The 27892-nt window shown below is 43.2% G+C and overlaps 1 protein-coding gene and 1 long non-coding RNA gene across 2 annotated transcripts in view; one reads left to right on the forward strand and one right to left on the reverse strand.

The window, feature by feature from the left end:
- Positions 1 to 18462, forward strand: part of LOC117367396 — a 31032-nt gene extending 12570 nt beyond the window's left edge. The window contains exons 3-4 of the long non-coding RNA XR_004540761.1: positions 18101 to 18230; positions 18398 to 18462. This is a non-coding gene — a long non-coding RNA (uncharacterized LOC117367396). The remainder of the gene's footprint in view (positions 1 to 18100; positions 18231 to 18397) is intronic.
- LOC117367395 overlaps positions 3235 to 27892 on the reverse strand; it is a 45479-nt gene continuing 20821 nt past the window's right edge. Inside the window, exons 3-4 of the mRNA XM_033959884.1 lie at positions 10380 to 10572; positions 3235 to 4033 (exon numbers count right to left, since the gene is read on the reverse strand). Of these exons, the coding sequence (XP_033815775.1) occupies positions 3451 to 4033; positions 10380 to 10572 (776 nt within the window). The 3' untranslated portion in view covers positions 3235 to 3450. The remainder of the gene's footprint in view (positions 4034 to 10379; positions 10573 to 27892) is intronic.

The raw sequence follows: 27892 nt of genomic DNA on the forward strand, positions 1-27892 counted from the left end.
CAAGGACTAAGGCTCTGGCATCCCCCAACCAAGGATTAAGCCACCGCTCAGCCAGCTTTGATAGCTTCTGAGCTAGTGCCTTAGGCCTTTCCTTCTCTTGCATAACCGTCGTCCTAAACTGCTGGCGGTAGTACTCAGGAGTATAGCCTAGGTATTCTAGAATATGGGTTTTTACTGCCTGATAATTGTTGGCTACCTCTGGGGCTAGGGTTTGGAAGGCAGACAATGTTTCTCCTGCAAGGCATGGGAGAAGCCTTACAGCCCACTGACCCTAAGGCCAACCAGAAGCAGTAGCCACCCTCTCGAACGCGGACAAGAACTCGTCCGGTGCATCTGCCGGCGTAATTTTACACAGGTTAAGCATGGTGAGAGGGTTAGCTGCTCCTGAGGTTTGCGGTATGCCACTGAGTCCTGGCTCGCTGCCTACGACAGGCAGGGGTCCCTGTAGCATTTGTGATAGTACCTTCGTTTGCTCCCCCATGGCTAGTACCATCTCGTCATGCTGCTTTCGAGACAGTTCCTGGGACCTGTACCACAGTTCTTGGTTAGTTTTCAGTACAGCTTGTAAGTCCTCAGTCTGTTTTTGCCTTTCGGCCGCCAGAAACGCCAACAGCTGCTGTTGATCCATCGCGACCCGCAGTCTGAAAGGAAACAAACAGAGAGACCAACCCAAGTGTGGCACAGAAACAATAGGTTAGCCTATCTCCCTCACCAACCCCTTAGCTCGGGTACCTTACCGGAGCGATTGGTGAGTCTGTGCCTTTGGTTTGTAGGCCTCCTTGGCCCCCAGTCGGTTGTCTGCGTTTTTGTCCTCTTATCAGCCCTGAGGTCCTCCTCCGCCTCCGGTTCACCACCGTCCAAGCCGAATCCCTCCGGTCGCGCGTCCCCTCTGTACACTCTGGCGAAAGACTCTGGCGTCTGGACACCTCCAAACAGGAACCAACACAATAAACTAAAACAACAAGCTAAAAAAAAAATTCAAAAGTCAAACTTTTTTTTTTTTTTTTCCCCCACTTTTTTTTTTCCAGTTCCAAGAATGTCCAGCAGGAGGCGCTCTATCCCACTTCTGACACCATATGTGGCGTGGCCGGTACCTGTGCTTCAACGGGGCCGGTCCACGTTCACCTTAGAGCTACCCCGGCGTGCTTCCCTTGAAGGAAGGAAGTCCTGCTGTATGACATTCACTCAAAAAGGCATGAAAAAAAATAAAAAGGCAAAAAAAAAACCCAGAATCAATTTACTTGTTCATGCACTGACCACTTTATTCTGTGGTATATCGCTGGGAGTAAACTTGTAGTCAGTCCAAATTCCCAAGCAGCGAAAATAATCATACCAAACAAAACATAGAGCTGACCAACCGGTCTAGGTTTCCGTTCTCATCTACACCCAGGCGGTGCAGGTAAGTAAAATAAAACAAAAGCGTTGCTGTCTTAACATTCAGACCAGCAACCAACGCTACTGGTAGCACCTCAGATACTTCTGTGCACAAGCCTTTAAGTTATGAAGGCTTGGCCCCAACCAGTTCAGATGGAGTTGGTGGGGGAGGGGAGTAAGCGAATCCACCAATTTACTTTTCTGAATTTCAGAATGCCACTAATGGCCCCACTAACCCAACCTGGATAGCAAGTGGATTCTCCCCACAATTACTCCCCAGGTTCACAATCACACAGTAGAAAACAAAGCCAGCTTAACTAGGCTGGATCCTGGAAGTTCCAACAAAAAAAAACGTGTTTTTTTTTCTTGCTTTTACCTGAGCAGGTCAGCACAAGTCACATTAAACTTTCAACCTAAAGAACCTTTCCTTAGCAACAATCGGGCAGAGTATGCTATAACTCCCCAAACTACCCAGCCCTGCCACTTAGCTTTCCTGCATCAAGATGTCTTCAGGCAGACTGGGAGTTTCCAAATAGTCCATAGGTTCTGGCTGTGCTGGCTGGCTGGCAAAAGGGCCAGTGTCCTGGGCCCCAGGAGAACAGCCTGGAGAGACCTCTTCCTGGGCTGGCCCAGAGTGAACTGCCCTTTTGCTCCTCAGAGCAGCCTCTAAAGTATTCAGCCGAACACACCCTGCTCTCTGAGGGGGAGGAGCTGCCTGCAAAGTTTGCTTAGATTTTCTCGGCTTCCTCATTATCTCCTTCAGCTGGGAGTTTGTAGAGGGAGGGAGATCCCTGTGAGGCTGTTGAAGGCTATTCTCCTCACCTTCCTCTCCTCCCTGACAATCAGCATTTTCAGGATTAAAGGGGAATGCAGCTATTTCCCTTCTCCTGGTCACAACCCTATCCTCATGATTAGCTCTCTGTATGATCGGGCTAGCTTTAGCGAGAGCCAAACCCGGTACAGACAGAGCATCAGGGGTAGGATTGTGACAGCATGCTGCCCACAAGTCTTTGGAGATCAATAGGTGTTATTATTGTACATGGAACCGGGAGTTGATTATTGCTGCAATCAGCTCATGTTTGTTGGATGATCACTTTGCTACTACTGCTCTCTTTAATCTGGCCCAGAGCAGTGGTGTAGTAAGAGGAGCCGACCCATTCCTTGCGCCATCTTGCTCGGGGTGCCAGCACCCCTCCTCATCTCCGTCCCCCCCTTCTTACTCCTCCCCCCCACTGCGTGCGTGCTCCTTCCCTTCCCCCATACCTTTTTAACTTTGACGTGAGCAACCACCAACTAGCTGCCCTCGTCGTCTTCGGCGCTCTCTCTGATGTCACTTCTGGGACCCATGCCTAGAAAATGACATCATTCTCTCCTCGAGTATCCTTTTCCCTGATAGAGGAAGAGACCTCCCCACATATAAAAGCTGGTAAATGTCACATGCCTGTTTCAGAAAAGGATTGATTTTACCACCACTGGTACACTGCATAGTAGGATGAAACCTCTCATAAATCGGATCCAGTCTTTTCAGGACTAGGGAGTAGGTGGTGGTGATGGTGGGGGTGACAGACAAGCTTGGCTGCCAGTTCTAGTTCTTCTTATATGCTGGCTAAAATTAGTAGTGTATTATGCCCCTACTTTTTTTTTTTTTAATAATTCTTTATTCATTTTAACACTTCCAATAAGTGAAAATAGTAAAGAAAAATTTGTGGCAATGTTTGTTCAATGTACCTGGATAGCATGCCATTTTCAGAAAATATTCTAGCACAAATATTTATTTTAACCATTGAAACTTTAATTTTCCACAACTCAAGAAATAACCCAGACAGAGTCCTTGATTTTTTGTTTACATTGACAGAAACTCCAATTGCTAACTAGGGAGTGATGTACTGTGCTGAATATGTATGCTCCTTCCTTCCTCCCACCCATTACAATATGAAAAAAATGAACAAAACCATCTAAGACCTCTATGAATTTGGCTCTACAGACTTTAATCAAGCAGGAAATGCAGACTCACATTTCCTAGCTTGAACCTTTCATTATTGCACATTTCCACAAACAACAAATATTCTAAATAGATCATTGCCCTAAATAGAGCAATGGCCACAGACCATGGTCATTAAAGTGGTCATTCTGTATTTCAGAAATCATTCTGGTATTTGGGGGTTCATCAGAGCCAGATTCGAACATTTTGAATTTGAAATTGTTTTTGGTGTTTATGCTATAAGCCTCATTTCTAATAAGACGGCGATTGTCACTTTGGTACTGTCTTATAATATCATCAGATTCCTTCAGTAGCTCCTCGAGGCCCGGCGCCTGCTCCTCTTTGTTGAGGATGCTGCTTCCCCTGACACTGTAAGCTGCAGGTGACCACACATGCGTATCAGGGCTCATAACGTGAAACATGAAGGTCGATGTGGGAAGAACAGGCCTGGAGGCCAAGTGTTTTTCCTTTGCACTACCTGGTCTTGAAAGAAGCTTCTTGCTTTCAGGTTTTTTTTGTTCTAGCTTGACTTTGTTTCCATTCATTCTCATCTCGAGGTTTACGCCTGGCCCAGAAATGTGTTGGAATAAGGGAGTGACACCACATCCTTCCTGCTGACTTCTCCCAGAGTTACCACCCAGCCCTGTATCTCTCGTGTTTTTGATCAAGTTGCTGCGCCTAAGTATGAAGCATAACACAATAGGTTCCAGGATTAGAAATTGCTGGCATTTGTCCATCTGTCTGTGCTTTCTGAGTTAGGCGAAGGATATGGGCCTGGTACCCTCGAAACGTAAGCCTGATGAGCTACACCCTTTACCATGCACTAGAGAGCTTGTTTTACGAGCACAGAAATGCTTCAACATTTAGGGGCCCTTCTAAGAAAGTGCATTACATTTTGGACTTAACATGCTATATAACACAGGATTTAAACACAAAGCAAGCCCCATCCCAATACTGCATCAAGAAGGGGCATTCCCACTATTTTTTTTTTATTGCAGGTTTAATGTGCTGTACCTGCTCCATGTTAACATGGAAGCACGTAGGGGGGAATTCTATGAGTGGTGCCTACATCGTAGACACCTACAATAATAAAAAAGCAGTTTCAAAATTAGAGTTAATGGCATCATTAATGAGCTTTAACAAGCTCATAACGACATAAAAATGAAGGTTATTTGGGTGTAGGCACTATCCACATGTCCTGTCCTGCTTGCACACATACCAGCCCCCTCCCCTCACTCAGTTCTCTCCCCTCCACCATATGAAATACCTCTATCCTATTTGCATACCCTTCCTGTACGTATCCCTCTCTTCCCATAGTCAACATCTCAGTACTCCTCAAGCCTCCCCATCTACCCTTACTCTTCCAAGCACAAACACACTTCCACACTCACAGCACAGATATTCCTCCCCCACAGAGCTCTCCTGCACACTGAGAATCACTCAAATACCCACCTCAACCACTAACACACTCCCCCCCCAGTCTACCTCAACTCTTCAAATGGAGAAAAAGGAAACTTGACATTGTCAGGGCAGGATTAATTTTTCGAGGGCACACAAGTACACTGGGCCACTCTGGCCCTGCCCTGCCCACACCCTCCCCCCCATTTATCTGTTTTCTTATTTACTTCTTTATTTCCACTTGTATTTCTTTTTTTAAATTCAGAACAAAGATTAGCATACCAGTGCACAGTTTTTCTTCTATATAAACCCCAAACATCTCTGAACAAATCCCCCTTCTTTCCCACCTACTTACCCAGGACTTCAACTTAGTCTGAACCCTTTCCATCCTCTATAATAAAACCCTAAGCGCGCATGCGCACTTAGGATGGCGTGTTCCCTGCTACCGTGGTGTTTGGGTCCGTGCTGAATTCCATTTTCGAACACGGAGGCAGGGAACACGCCGGCGACTCCCCCCTCTCGCCCTCACTCACTGCCAGAGAAACTGCTGCCGCCGCTAGGCGTTGGAATGGGGGGGACACAGGCGCCCCTGCTGGCATCTACTTCTCACCCTCCTCCCTCTCGCCTGCTCACCCACCCGCCACTGGCCTTGCTGTCTTCTCTCCACTGTGGCCCGCCCTCTGACAACTTCCTGTTTCCGTTAGGGCTGGCCGCAGTGGACAGAAGATGCTGAGGCCAGCTACAGCGCAGCGCTTTTCTTTGAAGTTAAACACGGTGGGCAGATGAGCAGGCAGGAGGGGGGGAGGAGTAGATGCCGCAAGGGTGCATTATAGAGTGAGGGAAGTGGGGGGAAGGGAGAAATGGATGTGGAGAAGGTAAGATTGGGAGAGGGAAAGAGATTCAGGGAGGGGACAGAATGGGGAGGGAGCAATATGGACAGAGGAAGTAAGAGAGGGAGAGATGGACATGAGGTTCGTGCCGGTGGGCCAGAAGGGGTGCTGCTGGACAGGGGGAGCAGGGAAGAGGTGCCGCTTGACAGAGGAGACGTAAAACGAAGGGAGAAGGGCTGCTGCTGGTCAGGGGGAGCAGGGAAGGGGTGCTGCTGGACATGAGGTAGGTAAAAGAAAGGGAGAAGGGCTACTGTTGGACAGGGGGAGCAGGCAAGGGGTAGTGGTGGACAGCTGAGGAAAGAGAGAGACAGAAAGAAAGACAGACAGAAAGCGGCCAAGGAGAGAGAGAAAGAAAGACAGACACACACATCTATTCTTGCACCCATTAATGTAATGGGCTTAAAGACTAGTACATATATAAAAGTGTTCAAATATATTGTAAAGCAGCAATACTATCCGAAATATAAGTCTATATTAATAACCAAGTTTACAACGCCTCTCAACTGCCTCACTCTACGTCAACCAACTGTAACCCGTATATATGTGTAAACAACCAAATCTGTAACTCCTCTAGTATGTTCCACTCCATGTATGTTAACTTGTAACGAAACAACAAGGCAAGCAGTCCACCAAAGAATCAAAAGAAGATTGGCAGAAAATAAGGAGATTCACATCAGATTTATTCAAGGTGCTCCCAAGAACCATGCCCGATGCATTTCGCCAAACAAGGCTAGTCAACGCTAACAGAAAACCATGTCTTTCTTACACACAGAAAACAGATACACCCTCATCCAGTATGGAATAAGCAATCACAAACTAAAAATAGAAATATGTAGATAAAGGTTAAACTGAACCGCCAAGAAGCCAAACTGCATACAGTGAAAAACCACAGAAACAATGACACATAGCCCCCTAATATTCTGCAAAATATAAATATAGCAGATTTGAATAAACTGACAATCACCACTTTACAAATTAACAAATAGAAATAAAACAAAAATTGAAAATAAGAATATTACATTACATTACATTAGTGATTTCTATTCCGCCATTACCTTGCGGTTCAAGGCGGATTACATCCAAACTAAAACAAGAATTACATTACAACTTTGAAGTAATAGATTAAACGATGAGATAAAATTTTAAGGGAAAATTATGGGTTTTAGGTAATGTTTGGTAACTAGAAAAATTAGAGAGTACTAAGGGTTTATAGAGTGTTGGACTAATCCATTTTTCAATTAACTTTCAGAGGCCATAGCCTCCTTCAGGTCAATATAGTATACTGCTGTTACATAATAATAATAATATTAATAATAATAATAATAATTTTATTCTTTTATACCGCCATAACCAAAAGTTCTAGGTGGTTTACACTAAAAAGAGCTGGACAATCACCAAAATACAATAATACAGTAAAAAATACAAATATTTGTAAAATAGAATTTCAATAATAAAACTCACTAAGTAATAAACTTATCGAACAAAGTGGTCTTAATTAATTTCCGAAAACTGCAATAGGATAACATAGTTTGCTGAATACATTACCTAACCAAGAATGCTAGGGTTCTATCTAAGAAGGTCTTATAGCTACACCCATTAATTTTTTGATAAGCAAATAAGTAGAAGTTTCTAGTTTCTCTTGATGGTCTATGCAACACAAAATGAGGAAAAAGGTAAGCTGGAGACAGTCCTGATATCAGCTTAAAGCAGATACAGGAAAATTTGAATAATTCTCTTGCCTCCAAAGGTAGCCAATGAAGTAAACGATAATATGGACTAACATGGTCCTTCTTTTTTAAACCACAAATCAATCGAACAGCTGTATTCTGAATTATCCTTAATTTCCTTAGAATTTTTTTGGGTGCTCCTAGATAGATAAAATAGATAAAACTAATGCCTAAAATAGATAAAACTAATGCCTGCACCAATAGTCTGAACAATAAAGGATCAAAATATTTTTTTATGGTTCTTAATTTCCACAATGTAAAAAAGCATTTTTGTACCACTAAGTTTATGTGTTCTGCTAGTGTTAAATGTCGGTCTAGTGTGACTCCCAGAATTTTGATAGATTTATTAATTGGGTAGTCATGACCATTAAGATGAAGCAATGAGTTTGTTATTTTGTTATTGGTGCTAGCCAAGAAAAGTTTGGTCTTTTCCATATTGAGTTTCAGTTTGAAATTAATTGTCCACTGTTCTATCTGAGTCATAACAGAAGATATCTGGTTTAAAATTTCAGTGGTAAAATTATTTAGAGGGATTAAAATAGAAATGTCATCTGCGTATATATAAAATTTTACATTTAAACTCTGTCCTGACCTGAGAAAGGGGGGTTTGGTCTCTAAAAGTTAGTAAAACAATGTATTAAAATTACCTTATTTCCTGTTTATAAAAGTTTTATCAATACAACTACAATACTATTTTATTCTAAAGCAACAAAAAAATCTTTTTTCTACCTTTTGTCATTTCTGCTTTAATCATTTTGTCTTCACTTCTTCTTTCTAGCCAGCAACTGTCCTCTCTTGGTCTTCCATGCAGCATTAGCCCTGTCCATCCACTGTCTGCCCTTTCTCTCTGCCACTTCCATCCACTGTCCACCCTCTCCCCATTCCATATGGTATCTTCTCTCTTTCTAAGCTCCTTCCATAAACTGTCTCTCCTGAGCCCCTTCTATCTTTTGTACATGATTCATTTCAGCACCCCCTCTCCATTTTACTGTCTCCACCCCCTCTCCTTTGCTCTGGCATCTCTCTCTTCTCCTTTCCTTCCTTCCTTCCTTCCTTCCCACTCCACCCCATGGGCTGGCATCTCTATCTCCTTCCCTTCCCTCCCCCATGCTCTGGCATCTCTCTCCCCTAGCACCTCCTCTCCCTCTTTTCCCTCTAGTCTGGCATTTGTCTCCTTGGTTTCCCTTCCCTCCCCCATGCCCTAGCATCTCTCTCCTCCCCATCCCCATCCATTATCTGGCATATCCTCTCCTTCCTTTCTCTCCCTCCTTCCTTCCTTCCTTTCCCCTGGTCTGGCATCTGTCTCCTTCCCTCCCCCATGCCCTGGCATCTCTCCCTCCCCTCCATGATCTGGTATCTCCTTTCTTTGTTTCCTTTCCCTCCCTCCCATGGACTTGGGCATCTCTCGTTCCTCTCTCTTTTCCTTCTCCCTCCTTCCCTCTCCCCTGCAGCAGCAGCATTTCTCCCCCCTTCCCTCTTTCCTGTGAAGCAGCAGTATTTCTTCCTTCCCTGTGCAGCAGCAGCAGCATTTCTCCTCCTCCCCCATTCCCTGTGCAGCAGCAGCATTTCTCCCCTCCTCCCCCTTCCTTGTGCAGCAGCATTTCTTCTGTGCCTTCCCCTTCCCTGTGCAGCAGCAGCATATCTTCTGTGCCTCCCTCCGGCGAGTATTTAGCTGCTGGCTGACTCCCTTGCTGCCTGCAGTGGTATTTCCACTCAAAACAGCGGACGTTGGCTCCTTGCGCAATCCACAGCTGTGTCGGAAGCCTTCTCTCTGACCTCTTGATGTCAGAGGGAATGCTTCAGATGCAGCCACGGATCATGTGAGGAGTGGACGCCCGCAGTTTTGAGTGGAAAAACCACTGCAGGCAGCAAGGGAGCTGGCCAGCAGCTAAATACCTGCCTGAGGGAGGCACCGAAGGAAAGAAGGACGGACACTCCTGATTTAAAGTTTACTGCAGCTGCTGCTGGTTAAGGAAAGCAGCAGTGGCAGAATAGGGAGGATAGTTCCGGTGGAAGAATAGGAATGGTGGTTCTGGTGGCGGGCCCCCATGACCATTGCAGGGCCTAGGCCCATTCCTACTTGGCCTATCCCTTAATCTGGCCCTGCACATTGCAAGTGTACACTATTCAATTTGTTTATCTCTAAAACAGCTAAGTGATGAGAGGCAATACTGTAAAAACAACTTTGTAATAAAAAAGGCAGATAAATTCTAGTGCAGATATGTTTTAATTTAACCAACATCACATTGTCCCAGGTCCTCATTTAACCCTATACGCATGTTGCAAATCAGTTTCAAATTAGCCAATCTAATTAGGACTTCTTATTTTAGATTAAAAATAAAATCACCTTATCTTGTATCCTCCAATTAGTTTTTCTGCCTTGTTTGTGCCAGTGACTCCTGAATAGCACATACAGTATATACATATGTGATTTAACCAGAAAAAGAACCCAGTAATAGCATCTATGTTGGAGAAACACCCATAAACACCTATTTTTTTGCACTCTCAAAGAACCACTGATTATGAGGAAAGAACACCTAAATGTACCATTTATAAACACTTATGAATACAAGCACTAAATATAATACAGTGTGAAATGAAAATTAGCTAAATCAGAGGTGGGCAACTTTGGTCCTTGAAGGCTGCAACCCAATTGGGTTTTCAGGATATCCTCAATGAATAAGCATGATATCTATTTGCACACAGTGGAGGCAGTGCGTGCAAACAGATTTAATGCATATTCATTGGGTAAATCCTGAAAACCCAACTGGATTGCAGTTCTCAAGGACCAAGATTATCCACCCCTGAGCTAAATGGTTGAGATATGTCAACTGGTGTTGATTTTCTATTAGGTCACACCATGTTACAGACTTAGAATCTTTTGTTTCTGACCTGCAACTATTCTGAACTTGCTGGAGTGGAAGGTAGAATCTTTCCCCATTCACTGTCCCCAACCTGGTAATTAAAAAAAAAAATAGAACTATGTCAACTGAGTTGACACAGACATACTTGTTTGGTTTTCTTTCTTCATCTTCTGGGGACAAGTTTGGCAAGTACAGGTGTAGTGCCCGAGGAATAGACACATTCTTGGAAGGTGAAGGCCTATGTGAAAGTTTCACTGCCCAAGGTTCAGGGGTTGGTGGTCTTCCACATACTTCACTGTAACTGTCGTCCATAAAGTCATCACAGTTCTTAGGTTTGCCTGTCAGATAAAAGTGCATGCACAATATGTGTTTAGGCTAAAGTCTTCCCTACTTTGCTAATACAATTGAAAGGTCTCCTTCAGGACCTACAGACTGTTCCATAGAGTCTTCACAAGCTAATGAGAATATTCTCTCCTCCCCCCATGCCCAGTGATCTGTTATTCATTCAACCAGGTCACAGAGAAAGCTCTTGGAAAAAAATCTTGAAAGGCCTACATCTATCCTCCTGCCCTCTTGAAGAAATTTAAAACTGAGTTGAAGATATTTTTGTTTCAGGATGCATTCACTTCATTATTCTCAATATTTCCCCTAGTCCTCCATTCAGTTGGATTTTGGGAAGGAGATCACTGAACTTCTATAACATACCCTTCCTTTACTAACTTACTATTTTTGATATTATAAAGTCTATTTTATTTTTATAGAACAATGTTGCACTACTTGGAAAGTGTGTAACGGGTGGTTTAGCAAGTCTAAAACAAACAGCAAAGACAGTACAGCTAGCAAGCAAAAGCCTTATTGAAAGAACCGCTAAAATCATCCATTCCTCTCTTGAAGAAGAACAATTACCCACAATACTAAAAAGGGCTGTGGTACACTGCCTACTGAAAAAGAGCTCCCTTGACCAGGACAAGGTCAAAAGCAAGCAACCAGTCTCTAACATTCCTTTCCTGGAAAAAGCTTTAGAACAGACAGTCTACATTCAGCTCAATGACAGGCTAGATGAAAGGAACTGGCCAAACGAATGCCAATCTGGATTCAAATTGGGGTATGGAATGGAGTCAGTTCTTTTGTCCCTTTTTGAAAATCTGTACAGAAACTGTGATGGGGATCAGTCCCAGTCTCAATGTTGCTGGATTTCTGAACAGCCTTTGCCACTGTGGATCATAATATCATGATTTCAAAATTAGAGAAACAGGTCTCAGTGGCACAGTAATTACATGGTTCAAATCCCATTTGTCAGACAGCCAAGCTGTTTTGTTCAGCAATAACACATTTTTACCTTTGGGCACTGAATTTCAGGATATCACAGGGATCCATACTGCCATCTATTTTATTTGATATCTACCTTGGGCCTTTAGCTGAGCTGCTTTGATTGATGGACACAACATTTTATATCTATACCAATAATGTAGAACTACTCAAACCCATTTAACCAGATCCATATATGACTTTGTGTAAATTGACTATCTGTCTAACAACAACTTAGGAATGGGCAAAAACCAACAAATTCATCCTGAGCCATACAAAACAGAGATTTTGTATGTTCCTAGCACAAGAGGACAGGTACACTTTGGAAGTATGAACTCCCCTAAAATCACAGGTCAGGAATCTTGATATACTGCTAGAGTCATCATGAGATACTACTAGACTCATCACTTATTCTGATCCTGCAAATTCAAACAACCTTTAGAAACTGTTTCTATCACCTGTGGCAACTACAAAATCTCTGTCCACATACTGAAAAAATGAGCCGGATCACAGAGGTCTATGTAGATTTATCATATGGCTCCAGAAAAAGCAGGACAGGCTGAGACATCCGGGTTTTACATCCCTTGAGAGCAATGGAAGTAAGGAGAATGAACAGAGACAATGGAAGTACAACCCGGATGTCTCAATCAGCCATCCTTTTTCTGGAGCCATATGGTAACCTTAGGTCTATTAGTTATGATAACTTCATGACTGGACTGCTATAATGCAAACCAAAAATAGTTTGTACCTGCTCCAATTAATTCAGAATGCTGCAGCACAGGTGATAGAAGGTTGCAAGTAGCATAATCATATCATTCCCTTCACTTCGTAGCATAGACAGTATAATAAATTGTTGGGTGGAAGCAGGAGGGAGTAGACATCCCTCCTGGCTATTGTTGTTGGGTGAGGCAGGGGGTGTTTTGGGGGGATGTTGTGGCAGGAGATAGTGGGCATCCCTCCTGCCTATCACGGTTAGGAGGGGAGGTGTTTTGGGGGGGTTTCGGCAGGAGGAATTAGGTACTGCTCCTGCCGGTGTTTGCTTGGGGGTTCTGGTAGGAGAAATTGGACACTCCTACTGGGATGCTTCGGTGAGGGGGATGCTTTGGGGGTAGTGGTGGTAGGAGGGAGTGGGCATCCTTCCTGCCGCCCGCCATTAGTGCTTGCCCATTACTGCCTCCCATTTTGTAGTCAATAGGGCTCATGCAGTATCTGTGAATTAACCAAATAGCGCAAGGTAATATAGCTGTGCTAACTTGTTAGCGTAGGAATGCCCTCTTAAAAAAAACTAACACACAATTAGCGCATCCACTGATTTTGTAATTACTGCAGGAAACCTGAGCATGTCCCATGGTGTACTAGTTCAAGCTGTTAGGTGTGTGTTAAAAGTGATCCTAATTTTGTAAAAGGTTGCGCAGATTTGAAAGCCATTATTACCCAAGCAGCCCCTCATAGATCTCATACATATGGAAATCTTGAAACCCAACCGAAGATTTTGGCCTACTCCATGTTAAGTTAACTCACATTGCTCTATAGATTTATTTTAGACAAAGAAAATATAGTACCATAATCTCATAAAAATCCCAAAATGGTTTACTAGATCTCAAAATTGATTATACTACAATTTTTAACTTTATGGTCCCTAGGGCAACTGGATTGCCCAAAGTGAAGAAGGGGCCAGGCTTATCTGGTTCTGATTTTACCCCTGTACACAGGGAGATGTACTTCCTGCTTTCTGATCAGAACTTTATTTCCATGGAAGTAAAATAAAGACTGGATCAGTCTGTCCCACTGGGCTCACCTTACCAGGTCTCCATGGCACTTCCAATTTGATTCAGCCTGGATCTGAGCTCAGTTATATTTAATTCAGTCTAACAATGTTGATAAGGATGGCATGATTGAAAGTAATACCATAAATGGGCTCCAACAGCAAAACCACCATCCTACTGAATACAAAATCTTGCATAAATCTGAAGGAACTTGAGCACAGATCGAGTATCAAACCTGTCCAGCTGCAGTGCTAGAGGCATGCATTGCTTTGCTTTAAAAGCACTCAGTATAGTTGTGCCCTGTGTGACTCACCCACTAGTGCCTTCCCAACCTTGCTCACTTTGCCACTGTAAATGAGAGGAGATGGTGGGTTGGAAGCAATTCTTGGACCACTCCATATTTCCACCCTCTGCAGCTGTACCACGTGTACCATGTGTACCACTTCATATTTCCACCCTCTGCAGCTGTACCACATGTACAGCCCTTGGTAAGGTGTTCTTTAGGTCAAGAGGGCAAGAAGACAGCTCAAGTCAATAAGAGACAATCTCAAAAGGAGGAGACATGGGAGAAATAAAGAGAAGTGCCAACTGGGGAAATGCGTTACTATTCAATATAAACCAGTGGTTCTCAACCCTGTCCTGGAGGACCACCAGCCAGTCAGGTTTTCAGGATAACCCTAATGAATATGCATGAGGCAGATTTGTATGACTTTCATTCTCCATTATATGCAAATCTCTTCCATGCATATTCATTAGGGCTATCCCAAAAACCCGACTGACTGGTGGTCCTCCAGGACATGTTTGAGAGCCATTTATATAAACCAGGGGTCTCCAAAGTCCCTCCTCGAATGCCGAATCCAGTCAGGTTTTTGGGTTTCCCCAATGAATATGCATGAGATCGATGTGCATATACTGCTTTCAATGCATATTCATTGGGGAAATCCTGAAAACCTGACTGGATTCGGCCCTCGAGGTGGGACTTTGAAGACCCCTGATATAAACTGTTTAGAATAAGCGGTATATAAATAAATAATCTAACAGTAGAAGGGGAAGAAATTAATATTGCAACCCACAATAAACTATCAACTATAAATAACATTTAATGCATAACATTTATTACATGTTTAGCTAAGCTCTCTTATTAGTGAATTACACAAATGGTTTCTATTCATTTAGCCATAGTATGCACACCACTCTCAGCTCTATGGCATAGATTCTGTAAAGTACGCCTAACTTTAGGTGTGCTTTAGGCATCTGATTTAAGTGGATAATGAGCGATTTAAGGGTCTTAACAAGCGTTAATTAGAACTTAGACGTAGGCGTCCTTAGAGCACAGATGTGAGATTGGCGCAGATTTAGGGAATAGTCGCGTCTAAGTTTGATGATTTCAACTTTCAGCTTTCTGGCTGATGAATGGCATGTGAGCTTGCTCCGCCCCGCACCTCATCAGACACTAAGCTCTGCTTAAAGCCCACCGTAGGAGAAGAAAATTCAGTTGTCTTGTTTAAGATAGACTTAAGTTAGGCCTAAGTCAAGCTTAAGATAGGCTTAAGTTAGGCTTAGGATAGGCTTAAGTTAGGCTTAAGATAGGCTTAAATTAGGCTTAAGTTAGGCTTAACATAGGCTTAAGTTAAGCTTAAGATAGGCTTCAGATAGGCATACTTTCAAAATTTCAACTTTCTGGCTGATGAATGGCATGTGAGCTGCCACCTCATCAGACACTGGGCTCTGCTTAAAGCGAAGGAAAAGCTGGTCTAAGTGTAGTTTTTGCTTCATTTCATTGGAGTTTCAGCTTTCTTAGAGACTTCCTATAGACACAGATTAGGCGTGCTTTCAGCTTTCGCAATGATATTTCCTATAGTGAGTTTGAATATGGGTTTTTTTCTTCTTTCTCCCTCCTAATAGATTTAATAAGCTACCGTATCAATAGAGCTCATCAATATAAACATATTGCATGGAAAACAGTACTTTTCTGCTCAAACAGTAATATGATTTACTCATTACACCACCTTTGGCTTTCCTGCTTAAAAAGAACCCCATTTTTTCCTCAGCTAACAGTGCTGCAATCAGCTCTTTCTTGAAGGCAAAGAAAGAACATGAAAAACATATCATTGTTGCATACATTACTTCATTTCTCAGCGCTTAAAAAGAGAAAAAACAGATACAGACCTTAACATGCATTTTCCCTCATTGCAAAATGGAGCTCTTCAGCTTCACAAAGCTGACCTCATTGTGAGATCATCAAGCTGCACTTTCAAGGTAGTAAGCCACAATTAAAAGATGTGCTGGGTGTTGAGCTCACAACCTTTGTATGATCAGTAGAGGACTTTAACCCATAGAGCTACATCAGCTTCTACTCAGGTGGCTGTTTGTGGTTTCATGCTTGAGAAGTGTGTGTTGGGGCGGGGGAGGGGGGATTAGGAAGAGAGAACAGGCTGCTTTAGACATCTGAGAATTGCTACAGATCATTTTAAAGATCAACTCAAATATGTTTAAGCAAAGGAATGGCCAAAAAGTTTCATGGTTTTCTGGTAGAAAAATGAATATGAAATATTTGCTAACTGCACTCAAGATTTGAACCCCTGACTTATGGAAGATAAAAGTAGCCCCTTAAGGCATAGAGCTTTAGAGGGAGCTTTGTTTAGAATTTGGTAACAGTGGCCTTGTTGCACGGACGGGATCCAAGATGGCGATTGCATAGGTTGGATGTGAGTCAGCTCCTGACAACCTCCTCGCTGGCGCCTCGTGACGACTCGGGACTCCCGTGGCCGGCGGCATCGAGGAGCTTATCCGGCGCATGCAGGGCATGTCTGCAGAAACAGGGCTGCCCCCGCCAGAGACGCTGCAGGGGAACGGCGTGCAGCAGACCTCCTTGGGGCTTGAGACGACCTTCAGCCCTGAAACGCGAGCACCGCTCCCGCATCCTCAAACTGCCAGAACCCCGAGGGAGGGGGAGCTTCCGGGAGCTGGAGGCTTCCCCTACCAGAGGCAGCAGAGAATAGCCCGGGGAATGGTGATTCAGGCTCTCAGTTTGCACTGGGGAGCTTGAACATGGAGTTTGAGGCTTCAACATCAGTGGGAGCTGGTTTGGATCAGCCTGAACAGCAGCAGGAAGACTTGCCAGTGGGTGAGCATAAGACTATACATTTAAAATTTCCCCAACTTATAAAACCCCAGGAAGTAACGTTGGATGCTCTGTGGGACTTGGTAGCTACTATACCTAAAACTATAACCTCTCAATTTAATCAAGTGGAAGAAAGGCTTAAAGAGCATGATAAAGAAATTTCAGGATTACAGAAAATTACCAGTGACTTTAAATCACAATTCGAAACTCAACACCAAGATACTAAATCTTTTAAACTAATACAGGAGGCTTTAATTAAAGATAATACTAATTTGAGGAGAAAGCTTGAATCACTTGAAAATTTTTCAAGAAATAATAACCTTAGATTGATTAATTTTCCTAGGATTCCTACAATAACTCCTAGAGATATGCTTAAACGATACTTAGTGGAAATACTTGAAATTCCTGATTCGTCTATTCCACCATTTACAGAGGCTTACTATTTGCCTGTTAAAGAACTTAGAGATCAAAAGAATTCCCAAGAAGCGAATCAAGAAGTGATTAAACAACCTTTGGATATAACCGCTTTATTAGAGTCCTCAGATAGGGAAGTAGCCACTCCGGCTACTTTGCTTCTTTCAGTTGCTCTTACTTTGGATAAAACATGGTTATTGAAGTTATACTTTAAAAATAAACACAAAGACTTTTTGGGACTTAAAGTTCAAATGTTTCCTGATTTGGCCAGGGACACACAGAGGCGCAGAAAAGAATTTCTATTGTTAAGACCTGCAATTACTGCCCTGGGTGCTACCTTTTTTCTTCGATACCCTTGTAAATGTATCGTTCATTATAAATTGCATAAGTTTGTTTTCTTTGAACCTTCACAACTGACAACATTCCTGTCTCTGTCACGGCTGGAGAAAGCTCATGATGAATAGATGACTGCCTAATCATGGTCTCACCTATAATTGTTCTTTTCTTTTAATTGATTACCTTAAATTCCGTTTAATTTAATCTTGGATCTTATATGAGGACTTGAGCGAGATCTAAGATGGAATAATTATTGGAATGTATGTATTATGTTGGATGTTTTTCTTTATTTCTTGGACCTTGCTTTCTGTACAAGTTTTACTTGATTGATTATATTTGAAAGTGTATAAATAAATAAATAAAAAGAATTTGGTAACAGTGCCTCTACAGAATAAGCAGATGACAAATGGCTTCTAGTAAAAGCTTTGAGAAGGGAAGGAATTGATTAAAAGTCAGGACAGGTGTGTTTGCCCAAACCACACCAATCAAATTTGAAAATTTTCTAGTTGGAAGTCCAAACAGTGCCTATGACATCAGTTGCTACTTAGGCATGCTTAGTATAAGAAGGTCTATCAGAGTAGTGTTTTCTCTTTTAGGACACGTATTCTGTGTTAATGCTTATTTTTGAGACTTTACTTTTCTTGATTATTTTTTAACCTTTTCATTCCTATATCTGCCACAACTCTCCATTTCATAGGACCATTAGCAACTATAGTAATTTGCAATTTTGATGTTTGTCTAACCTTTTTCATCTTTCCAGGAACAAATCTAGATGAGAATGATATATTGCTAGCTATTTAGGTGTCTTTATTAGATAAGAGCTCAGGCAGAACTGATTTCATCTTTGGACTACTTTTGGTGATTCTCCATTAACTTTTTCTCCCCCTGAAATCTGCCACAATTCTCTTCATTTCACAGGGTCATTAGCAGGTCTGAGAATTAGTGATGATAATAATTGTTTCCAGGAATCTTGGCTGAAATAAACCCCATGCTGTTTGGTGCCAGCAAAATGGAACCTATACCAGTGATTTTCCTCATAGAGCTAAAGGTAAATCTTTTTAGAGTCATAATTGTTAGGTATCCTTATTATAAAAAAGGAACAGTGTTTCTTTTGCTTCTGTTCATTCTAGCTGTTATTCTGAGACTGTGCTGCATTTTATTTTTCCATATATGTCTTGATCTTTTCCCCCTTTTCTCCTGATTTCTGGTTCCCAGGTCTGTTCAAACTGGGTTCAGCACAAGAGCTTGCACCTGGACAAAGCTCAAATACTAAAACAGACAGAATAGGTAAGAATGATGTACTGAAACCTTTGTTTGCCCTTGTGATGAATTATCTATATTTTCACAATACTAACATGTTTCACACTTTTTTTCCTTCAGAAGGGTGTATTTATAGAAGATTTTCTGAGAAAACAGTCAATTGGTGAGTTTTACAAAGGTACGCTAAATCCATGCATGCGCTAACTACTAACGTGTGCATAGGATAACATGCACACATTAACCTTTACCACACGCTAATGGCGCCTAAACGGTGCCACTTCAGCACATGGTAAATGAAATTTTAGACACAGTTTAAGCGCCGTTAGTGTATGGTAAAGGTTAACGCATGCATTTTATCCTATGCACACATTAGTAGTTAGGGCATGTGTGGATTTAGTGCACCTTTGTAAAAAAACAGCTTAAAACTCACCAATCAACTCTTAATTTGTCTCAATCAATCTTCCTTTTTCTTCAGCCTACCTTCTCCTACCAGGAGCAGATTCTGGGACCTTAACAATTCTACCACAGTAACAACTTGGACCTACAAGTGCCTTACTCTGCATACCTGTCATCTATCTCATCGAACTGCAGTTGCTGCTTTCCTGGACTGTGCAATAAAAATCTTATACCATTTTTCACTTTGTGCTTATTTCTATTGAGTAGCAGCCAGGCATTAGTGTTTCCTTAATAAGCACCAATTTAACTCCTTAGTCACATTGGCCTTTGTCTTATCTAGTGTTCCATGAGGCCCAGGCTGCGAATGGGGGGTGGGGTGGCAAACAGGGTAGTTGGCATGTCTCCTGCTTCATAGCCTGCAACTAGCATAATATTTGAGAACATGAGATTAGATGAGAGGTGGAGAGGATGAACCAGGTGCCTTAATTTGGTGGCTTCTTTCAGTCAGTTTCCTATCCTGACAGCTTGACATATGCTGAACTGCAGCTGATTCTGTATTCTTTGGGTGCCCAAAGGATGCCTAAACAGCACAGTGTAATCCATTTAGAATTGCTATGCTTTTATGGCTGGTTCTGTAGCACAGTGGTTAGACTGAAGGTTGGGCTATGAGCCTGGTCTGGGTTTGACTCCTTCATGTCCTTCAGCTGACAAAATACTCATTTTAATAAAAATTACAAGCTACAGACCAATCACATCTAATTTTCATCTCAAACAGCACAACATTAACAATAATCTATTCCAAAAGTTGAGCTTGCATGAGATACAAAACAGCAGTATTTGATTCCACATCATATTTATTGAACCCAACTTGAGATTCTGGCTTTTGGGACAATGAAGCCAGAAGCCATTGAGCCACCAGTCTTTTGTCTCAGCTAATTGTGAGATGATAGCTACGCAGATTTTACCTTAGCAGATCACTAAACTATGATATGACAGGGGCGTCAGAGAAACTGGAGTGGAAGGTGCTGTAGCTCAATGAGTAAAAGTGCAGTACTGATCTTCCAGAGGTTGTGAATTCAACTCCTGGCCTGTCTTTTACTTGTGCAGGTGCACTTTGATGATGTCACAATGAAGTCATCATTGTGCATCTCCATACCTCTATTTGCAATGAATTAGAAGCCACAATCAGGTCTGTTCTGTGTTTTATTCTGTTTTTAAGCTTGGCCAGTTGAAGTTATGGGCTTTCTGTTTGCTTAGAAGAATGAGCTGATTGTAGCAATGTTTCATGATAAAGAGAGCAAGGAATTTTTTCTAAAAACCTCTCTCAAATAACGTCTGTGGGATGCCCAGAGAAAGTTGATTGGATGACCTAAATAGCATGTATTGTACTAAAGCCTTTCTGGAGCTTAAATCATGTCTATTAGAAGCCTATATGGAGCTCAAAGTCCTATGCTTTACATTTCATATAGGAGCTAATGATACCATTGCTATACAAGTTTCTCTGTAGCACAGGAGTGAAGCTTTTCCCCTTCCATGCTGATGTTCCCAGATCAACTCCTACTGAAGCTAATATATTATAAATATCCTTTTAAACATGGTATACTGTGTTTTTATTATCCTTTTAATGATGAAACATAGAAACATAGTGGCAGAAAAGGGCTATAGCCCACCAAGTCTGCCCATTCCAAGTATTTGTTACCGAATTTACTCCCTTAAAGATCCCACGTGAGCATCCCATCTTCTCTTAAAATCCGTCACACTGCTGGCCTCAACCACCTGCAGTGGGAGTCTGTTCCACTGATCCACCACTCTTTCGGTGAAGAAGTATTTTCTGGAGTCTCCATGAAACTTCCCTCCCCTGATCTTCAGCGGATGCCCTCTGGTGGTCGAGGGTCCCTTAAGACAGAAGATATCATCTTCCGACTCAATGCGACCCGTGATGTACTTAAACGTTTCAATCATGTCTCCCCTCTCTCTTCGTTCCTGAAGTGAGTACAGCCGCAATTTCTTTAGTCTTTCTTCATACGTTAGATCCTTTAGCCCCGATACCATCCTGGTGGCCATTCGCTGAACTGACTCGATCCTCAGCATGTCCTTACGGTAGTGTGGTCTCCAGAATTGAACACAATACTCCAAGTGAGGCCTCACCATGGATCTGTACAACGGCATAATGACTTCAGGTCTCCTGCTGACAAAACCTCTATGGATACAACCCATCATTTGTCTTGCTCTGGAGGAAGCCTTCTCCACTTGATTGGCAGCCTTCATGTCCTCACTAATGATCACTCCTAGATCATGTTCTGCCATGGTCCTAACCAAGGTCTCACCATTTAGTGCATAAGTTCTGCGCGGGTTTCTCCTACCCAGGTGCATTACCTTGCATTTTTTAGCATTGAAGCCTAGCTGCCAAGTCGTTGACCATCGTTCTAGCAGCAGTAAGTCCTGTGTCATATTGTCAGGTAATAAGCTGTTGCCTACTATGTTGCAAATTTTGGCGTCTTCGGCGAATAGTGATACCTTTCCCCTAAGCCCTTGGTATACTTTGGGTTAATTATGTTAAAGCTTACAGTCCTGAAATAATGATAACAAATTAGTAAAAAACACCTTTAGGTGCACTTTACAGAATCTAGGCCTATGTGTAAAAGAAACATGAAATATCAAACAAATGCTGTCCACCAGTGATACCACGGAAACTCTTATGTAATATTGTTATTTTTCCAGCTGGTCAGTCTCTGGGAACAAATTTTTGTGATTGCCATTATTTTTTGAGTTTTCCTTCCTTCTTGTCTCACTGCAGCTTCCCACACTTGGTTTGATAGGTTTAGTGGTCCTTTGCCAACCCTTGGCTATTCCATAGTCCCAGGGAGCCTCATATAAACATTGTATAGTTTAAGCAACTTGCGGGTTGACCTCACCTCCTTTTGCTTAGGATACAGGCATACAAAGGACTCTGCAGCCTGTTTTCCAGAGAGGAATAAGGATCTCTAATGCAGCCCAACCCACCTCCTACACAACACAGCTGCACCACAGGGTGAGCTTTAGTTACCAAGAGGGTACCAGATACTCCAAACATGTAAAGTACGAGTAGCTCCATGCCAAAGTTAGTTCTCTCTATAGAGCCTGATTAATGATTCACAAACGTTTTTTCCATTCTTAAGGAGGATCATAAGAAAACTGAGCTGAAGGATGAATGAATATAGTTCAGACACTGAGGGCTTGTTTCTGCAGAGGAGTGCAAACATTTTCCTCAAGGGCTGCAGACCAGTCTGTTTTCAAAGTGCCCTGAATGTAGACAAACAATTTCCTAGACCAGGGATGGGCAACCTTGGGCCTTGAGGCCCACTATCCAATCAGGTTTACTAGATTTTCTCAATGAATATGCATATAACAGAGGTAGTGCATGCAAACAGATTCATTGCAGAAATCTTGAAAAGCATTCTGGGCTGGGTCCTCAAGGATTGAGATTGCCCATCCCTGTCCTAGACAAATGTATTGTAGAAATTCTTGTTAGGGAAATCTTGAAAACCAGATCTACTAATGGTCCTGGAGGATTGGATTTAAGTATCTCTACTTCCCTATCCTCCAGTTCATGGGCTTGTCGTGCCACTGGGGCTTGCGCACATCTGAGAAGCTGAAAGCTGTGCATTCAGTACTTTCACTATCAGTAGGGCTTCCAAAGGCAGACAAGTTTCAGTGCAGATGTCAGACTAATGATGGACCACCCATCTGGGCAGCAGCAGACGGGCAGTGTTGGAGACGGAGGATCGCATTTGATGTGACAACGGCAACAACATCAAATTTATACTACTTCTGTATTCTGCCAGAATAACTTGATGATAGTCATCAAGTCGCTAGGATTTGATACACAAGTTGATAGCTTCCCTATCACCCTTTCCCAATCTTTCTAATTCAGGAGTGGGCAACCTCAGTCCTCAAGGGCCACAACCGAGTTGAGTTTTTAGGATTTCCCTAATGATTATGCATGAGATCTATTTGTAAGCACTGCTCCCATTTTATGCAAATAGATCTCATGCATATTCATTGGGAAAATCTTGAAAACTCAACTGGGTTGTGGTCCTTGAGGATTGCGGTTGACCACTCCTTTTCTGATCTGTAAAATAGAGCAATTATCTTTGTTTGTGTGTATGTGCATAAATTGGTGGTTTTCAAACCTGTCCTGGGGGAACCCCAGCCAGTCAGATTTTCTGGATATTCATGAGATTGATTTGCATGTGCTGATTCCACTGCATGTAAATTTCTCATACACGTCCTGTGTGGATATCCAGAAAACCTGACCGATTTCTCATGGACAGGTTTGAGAATCCCTAGTATAACTATGTGAAAAGTGCTGCAAACCTTTAAAAATCACGGCCCTTTTAAAACTTTTCACCAGGACTGGCTCACAGCTAAAGTGCTTTCAGACCATCTGCCTATCTAGAATAGTGGCTCTCAATCCAGTCCTCAGAGCATACTCAGCCTGTTGGGTTTTTAGGATATCCACAATGAATATGCATGAGATGGATTTGCGTATCAAGGAGGTAGTGCATGCAGATCTAGCTCATGCATATTCATTGTGGTTATCTTGAAAACCCAACTGGTTGGATGTGCCCTGAGGATTGGATTGAGAACCCCTGACCTAGAGCCATGATAATGTTGCTAATAATTCACCAATGGGGTCCAGTTTTGAATGGAAGGTAGAGCAGGAGCCTGGCAGGTATCCCATCGAAAATGCCCTCACTCCGATAAGGGTGAGATCATTTCTTTTAAAGTTATAATTTGAAAAACTCCAGAAATTAACAGGAAACACATCTATATACAACATATCCAATATAGTCATACAGAGAAAAGCAAACAAACACAAAATAAACTACAATAAATAATTTGCCAAATATTCAGCCTGATGATTTGGAGTTATTCGCAAACACAGGCCGACCTGATCCTAGATATTCAATGACTGGGCATGTATGGCTGCTGGCACTGAATATTCAGAAGTTAACAGGGCACTGGATGATATTCAGCCCAGTGCCACTGCCCTGTTAACTTTAGTGCTTGAAGTCAAACACTGCTTGGTTAAATCCATTGGTAAATTTGACCTGAATCTACTTGCTCTCTTTCTTTCTCTCTTCTCCTCCACTGCAGCGGGTCCTACATCACTGCATCGCTCTCTCGCCATTGCCCTCTCCCTTCCTTTCCCCTCCCTGCGTTCTTCCCTATTTGTTTAACATTACTGGCAGCGATGAGTACAGGCTTTTTCTGGCTGGCATCAGAGCTTTCTTCTGCAGAGTCCTGCTTAATCTGATGCAACTTCCTGTTCCTGCGAAGACCTCCAAAACCCACTGTACCCAGTGGCGTAGTGAGGGTGAGTGGCGCATGGGGCAGTGGTGCCCTTTCCTCGCCCTCTTCTCCTTCCCGCTCCCCTTCCCCCATACCTTTTAAATTTTCTAGGCAGCGAGCAACAGCACGAATTTGCTGCCTGCGTCATGTCAGCTATCTCTCTGATATCATTTCCTAGGCGTGGGACCCAGAAGTGATGTCAGAGAGAGGCAACACCGACACAGGCAGCAAGTTCGTAATGCTGCTTGCACAGGGAAAATTACAGAGGTACGAGGAAAGGGGCGCACGTGGGGGGTGGGAGAGAAGGACGTGTGCCTGCGCCCCTTACAAAGACTATGTCCAAGGCTGACTGCCCCCCTCCTTACTACACCACTGACCACCCACCTGCATACCAGAACAATAGCCCTTATGCCTGCAGGTGCCATCTTTATATAGGTACAATAGGCTTTGGGTGGGTTTTGGAGGGCTCACCATACAATATTTGCAGGTTATGGTAAAATGTGTACCTGGGACTTTTTAATGTGACGCTCACTGCTGTACCCCTTAGAGTGCCCCTCTGCTCTGCTGAGCGGTGTCTGTGTGGTCAACTGAAGTTGTAATACAGACTGAAAGGTACTGTTTCTTTCACATCTTTGGGTGGTGGGAGGGGGGTCAGTGACTACTGGGGAAGTAAGGGGGGGGTCATGCCTTAATCCCTCAAGTAGATTAGTGAGAATCATGGTGCATTTATAACACCATAATAAAATACAAACTGTATTATGGTTCTCATTTTTTCTTTTCAAATATATATTCTGCAACTACAGTAAACCCTCCCCCAACATTGGGTGCAGAGCAGAGCTAGGGCATTTTACCAGACAGGTGTGGCCTAGTAGTTAGAAACGCTGCCTCAGCACTCTGAGGTTGTGCGTTTGATCCTAGTCTGCTCTGGGCAAATTACTTAATCCTTCAATTGCCCCAGGTACCACAGTTAGATTGTGAGCATTTCAGGACAGATAGGTAAAATATTTAACACTTCTCCCTCCGAATCCGCGAGAGTTAGGGGCTGAGCCGGCCTGTGAATATGGAAAATCGCAGGTAACTTTTAGGGCCGACTCTGACCCACCCCCACCTCCCTCCTGTGTCCCTGAATGTCAGTGGTCCGGTTGACGGATTCAAGTGTATTAAGGGATGATAAGCCTTGAGAAAACCTTCATGGGTGAAACATGTTGGCTCCTATATCCCTGAAAGGAAGACCACTTATAATAAGCTAAGTACCCTTAAGAAAGAAATATGCTATAAGGGGTGTTAAATAAAAGAACTAAAATCATAAGTTTTATAGTAAATAAAAAATTGTGAGCCGCTCCAGTGAGGAGGTAGTATATAAAGCCTAGGGCAATGAAAATTGTTTGAGCCCAGGTGGTACTTCTGAGGAGCTGGGGACTATACATTATATGTGAGGTGCTGGGAACTTATACTGATTGTGGTGTAAGTCTGAAGAGATTTCAGTAACAGAAACATGAATCCTCTCCAGTATCAGGCATACTATGAACTAATTGTCAATCAGGACCAATAGAATGATTCAATTTCAAAATGGCAACAGCTTCCAAAACTCTTACAAAAAGGAGCCTTATCAGAAAAAGGCAGCTCCATAAATATTGCATACGCTCTGGAACATCTATATACTTGTTGGGAAAACTGAACAAGTCAGATTATTAGAGAACAGATTAAGAATGTGCATGTCATTTCCAAAGCATTCATATTATTTATAACTATATCCTCAAGACAAAAAAATTAGGAGGGGGGAAGAAAACTCTTGGATTATACACATCTAGTACAGATCATTATGTAGAAACATGCTACTGGAATATGTGGCCTCAGTCACACACAGAACATAGATACACCTTTGCCAAGTACAGAATAATCCCCATCCCCCTTTTACAAACCGTGCAAGAGGATTTTTGTGCTGGCTGGTATGCTGAATGCTCTGCGCTAGTGCTGCCCGATTCACGATTCAAATCGATTCACCGATTCATTTCAGGTGAATTGATTCGAATTGATTCAAAACAAAACAAAAAAATCGGCCTCCTGTTTCATTGTCTTACAATCCTGCTTTAGGGGGCAAGGGTGTTGCCCCCTAAAGCAGGATTGGCAGCGCTGCCTCTTGCTGGCTGTCTGCAGCCGCTCCTCCTTTAGAGGGCGAGGGGGAGGGTCAGTCATGAAGTGCTGCAGTATCCGGCTTCCCCCTGGCCTCCCGTGCCTCCATTTACCTGATTCCAGCAGGGAGCAACCTGCAGAGAGGCTTGCCGGTAATCTAGCGATCATTGCAGGTTGCCATAGGCCTCAGGAGCTGTCTTCCTTCTGCCATGATCCTGCCTCTGACATCAGAGGAGGGGTGTGACCGCGGCAGAGGGAAGACAGCTCCAAAGGCCTATGGCAACCTGCAATGATCACTAAAGTACCGGCGATCCTCACTGAAGGCTGCTCCCTGCTGGAATCAGGTAAACGGAGGCGTGGGAGGTCAGGGAGGAACACACAGGCCTTCCGGGGGGGGGGGGGAGAGACAGTCCTTCAGGGGGAGGTGCAGTCCTTTGGGGGGGTGGTACAGGCCTTCAGGGGGGTGCAGGCCTTTACGGGGGACAGGCAGGCCTTCAGGGATGGAGTGTAGGCCTTCAGGGGGGGTGCAGGCCTTCAGGGGGGGGACAGACCTTCAGGGGAGGGGGCCCTGGTGTAGAAGTACACGAAGGGAGGGAGGGAAGGGGGGGTTCAAAGAGACGTGCATATGCTGGACTTTGGGGGGAAGAAATAATGGGTCTAACAACAGAGGAGAGGGAGAGAGATGGTGGGCAGTGGGATTTAGGGATGAAAGGAACAGAAAGGGAGAGATGGTGGACCCTGGGGTGGTGGGGAAGGAGGGAGAGATGCTGAATGAAAGGGTAGTTGAGAAAAGGTGGATCTGTGGATGGAGACGAAGAAAAGGAAAGATGCCAGACCTCCAGGGGAGGGAAGGGAAACAGAAGGGGAGGACAGAGATAGAAGATTGATGGTTAGCACGGAGAAAGAAGAAAGAAGGAGACCCTGGCAAGCAAGTTATCAGCAGACAACCAGAGCCTGGGACCAACAAGATTTGAATAATGACCAGACAACAAAAGGTAGAAAAAATAATTTTATTTTCTGTTTTGTGATTACAATATGTCAGATTTGAAAAGTGTATCCTGCCAGAGCTGGTGTTAGACCGCAAACATGAGCTAGGATTTAACAGAGAGAGGAAAAGTCTTTTTTGTTTGTTTATTTTGTTTACACCACAGCACCAGTGTGGTTAGGAGAAGGCAAAGGGGGTGAAGAGGCTATAAAATAAATACACCAGGATGTTTTAAAAAACACCCAATTGGGCAAGAAAATCAAATCGAATTGAAAAATCGATTCAATAGGCTGAATCGAATCGAATTTTTTTTTCCTGAATTGGGCAGCACTACACTGTGCTGCTCTAACGCTCATAGGAGCTCTATGACTGTCGGAGCAGTGCAGAACATTCAGCGTACCGGCCGGCACTAAAACCCTCTTGCATGGTTTTGTAAAAGGGGGTGGTAAGTGACTACAGACTAACAATAAAAAAGGTAGACAGAAATTAAACTGAAACCCCAAGAAGCCATTTTATGCATGCAGTACACCACCATAAGAACATAAGAAATGCCTCCGCTGGGTCAGACCTGAGGTCCATCGTGCCCAGCAGTCTGCTCACGC

Source organism: Geotrypetes seraphini, chromosome 10 (assembly GCF_902459505.1).
Source record: "Geotrypetes seraphini chromosome 10, aGeoSer1.1, whole genome shotgun sequence".
Lineage (NCBI taxonomy): Eukaryota > Metazoa > Chordata > Amphibia > Gymnophiona > Dermophiidae > Geotrypetes > Geotrypetes seraphini.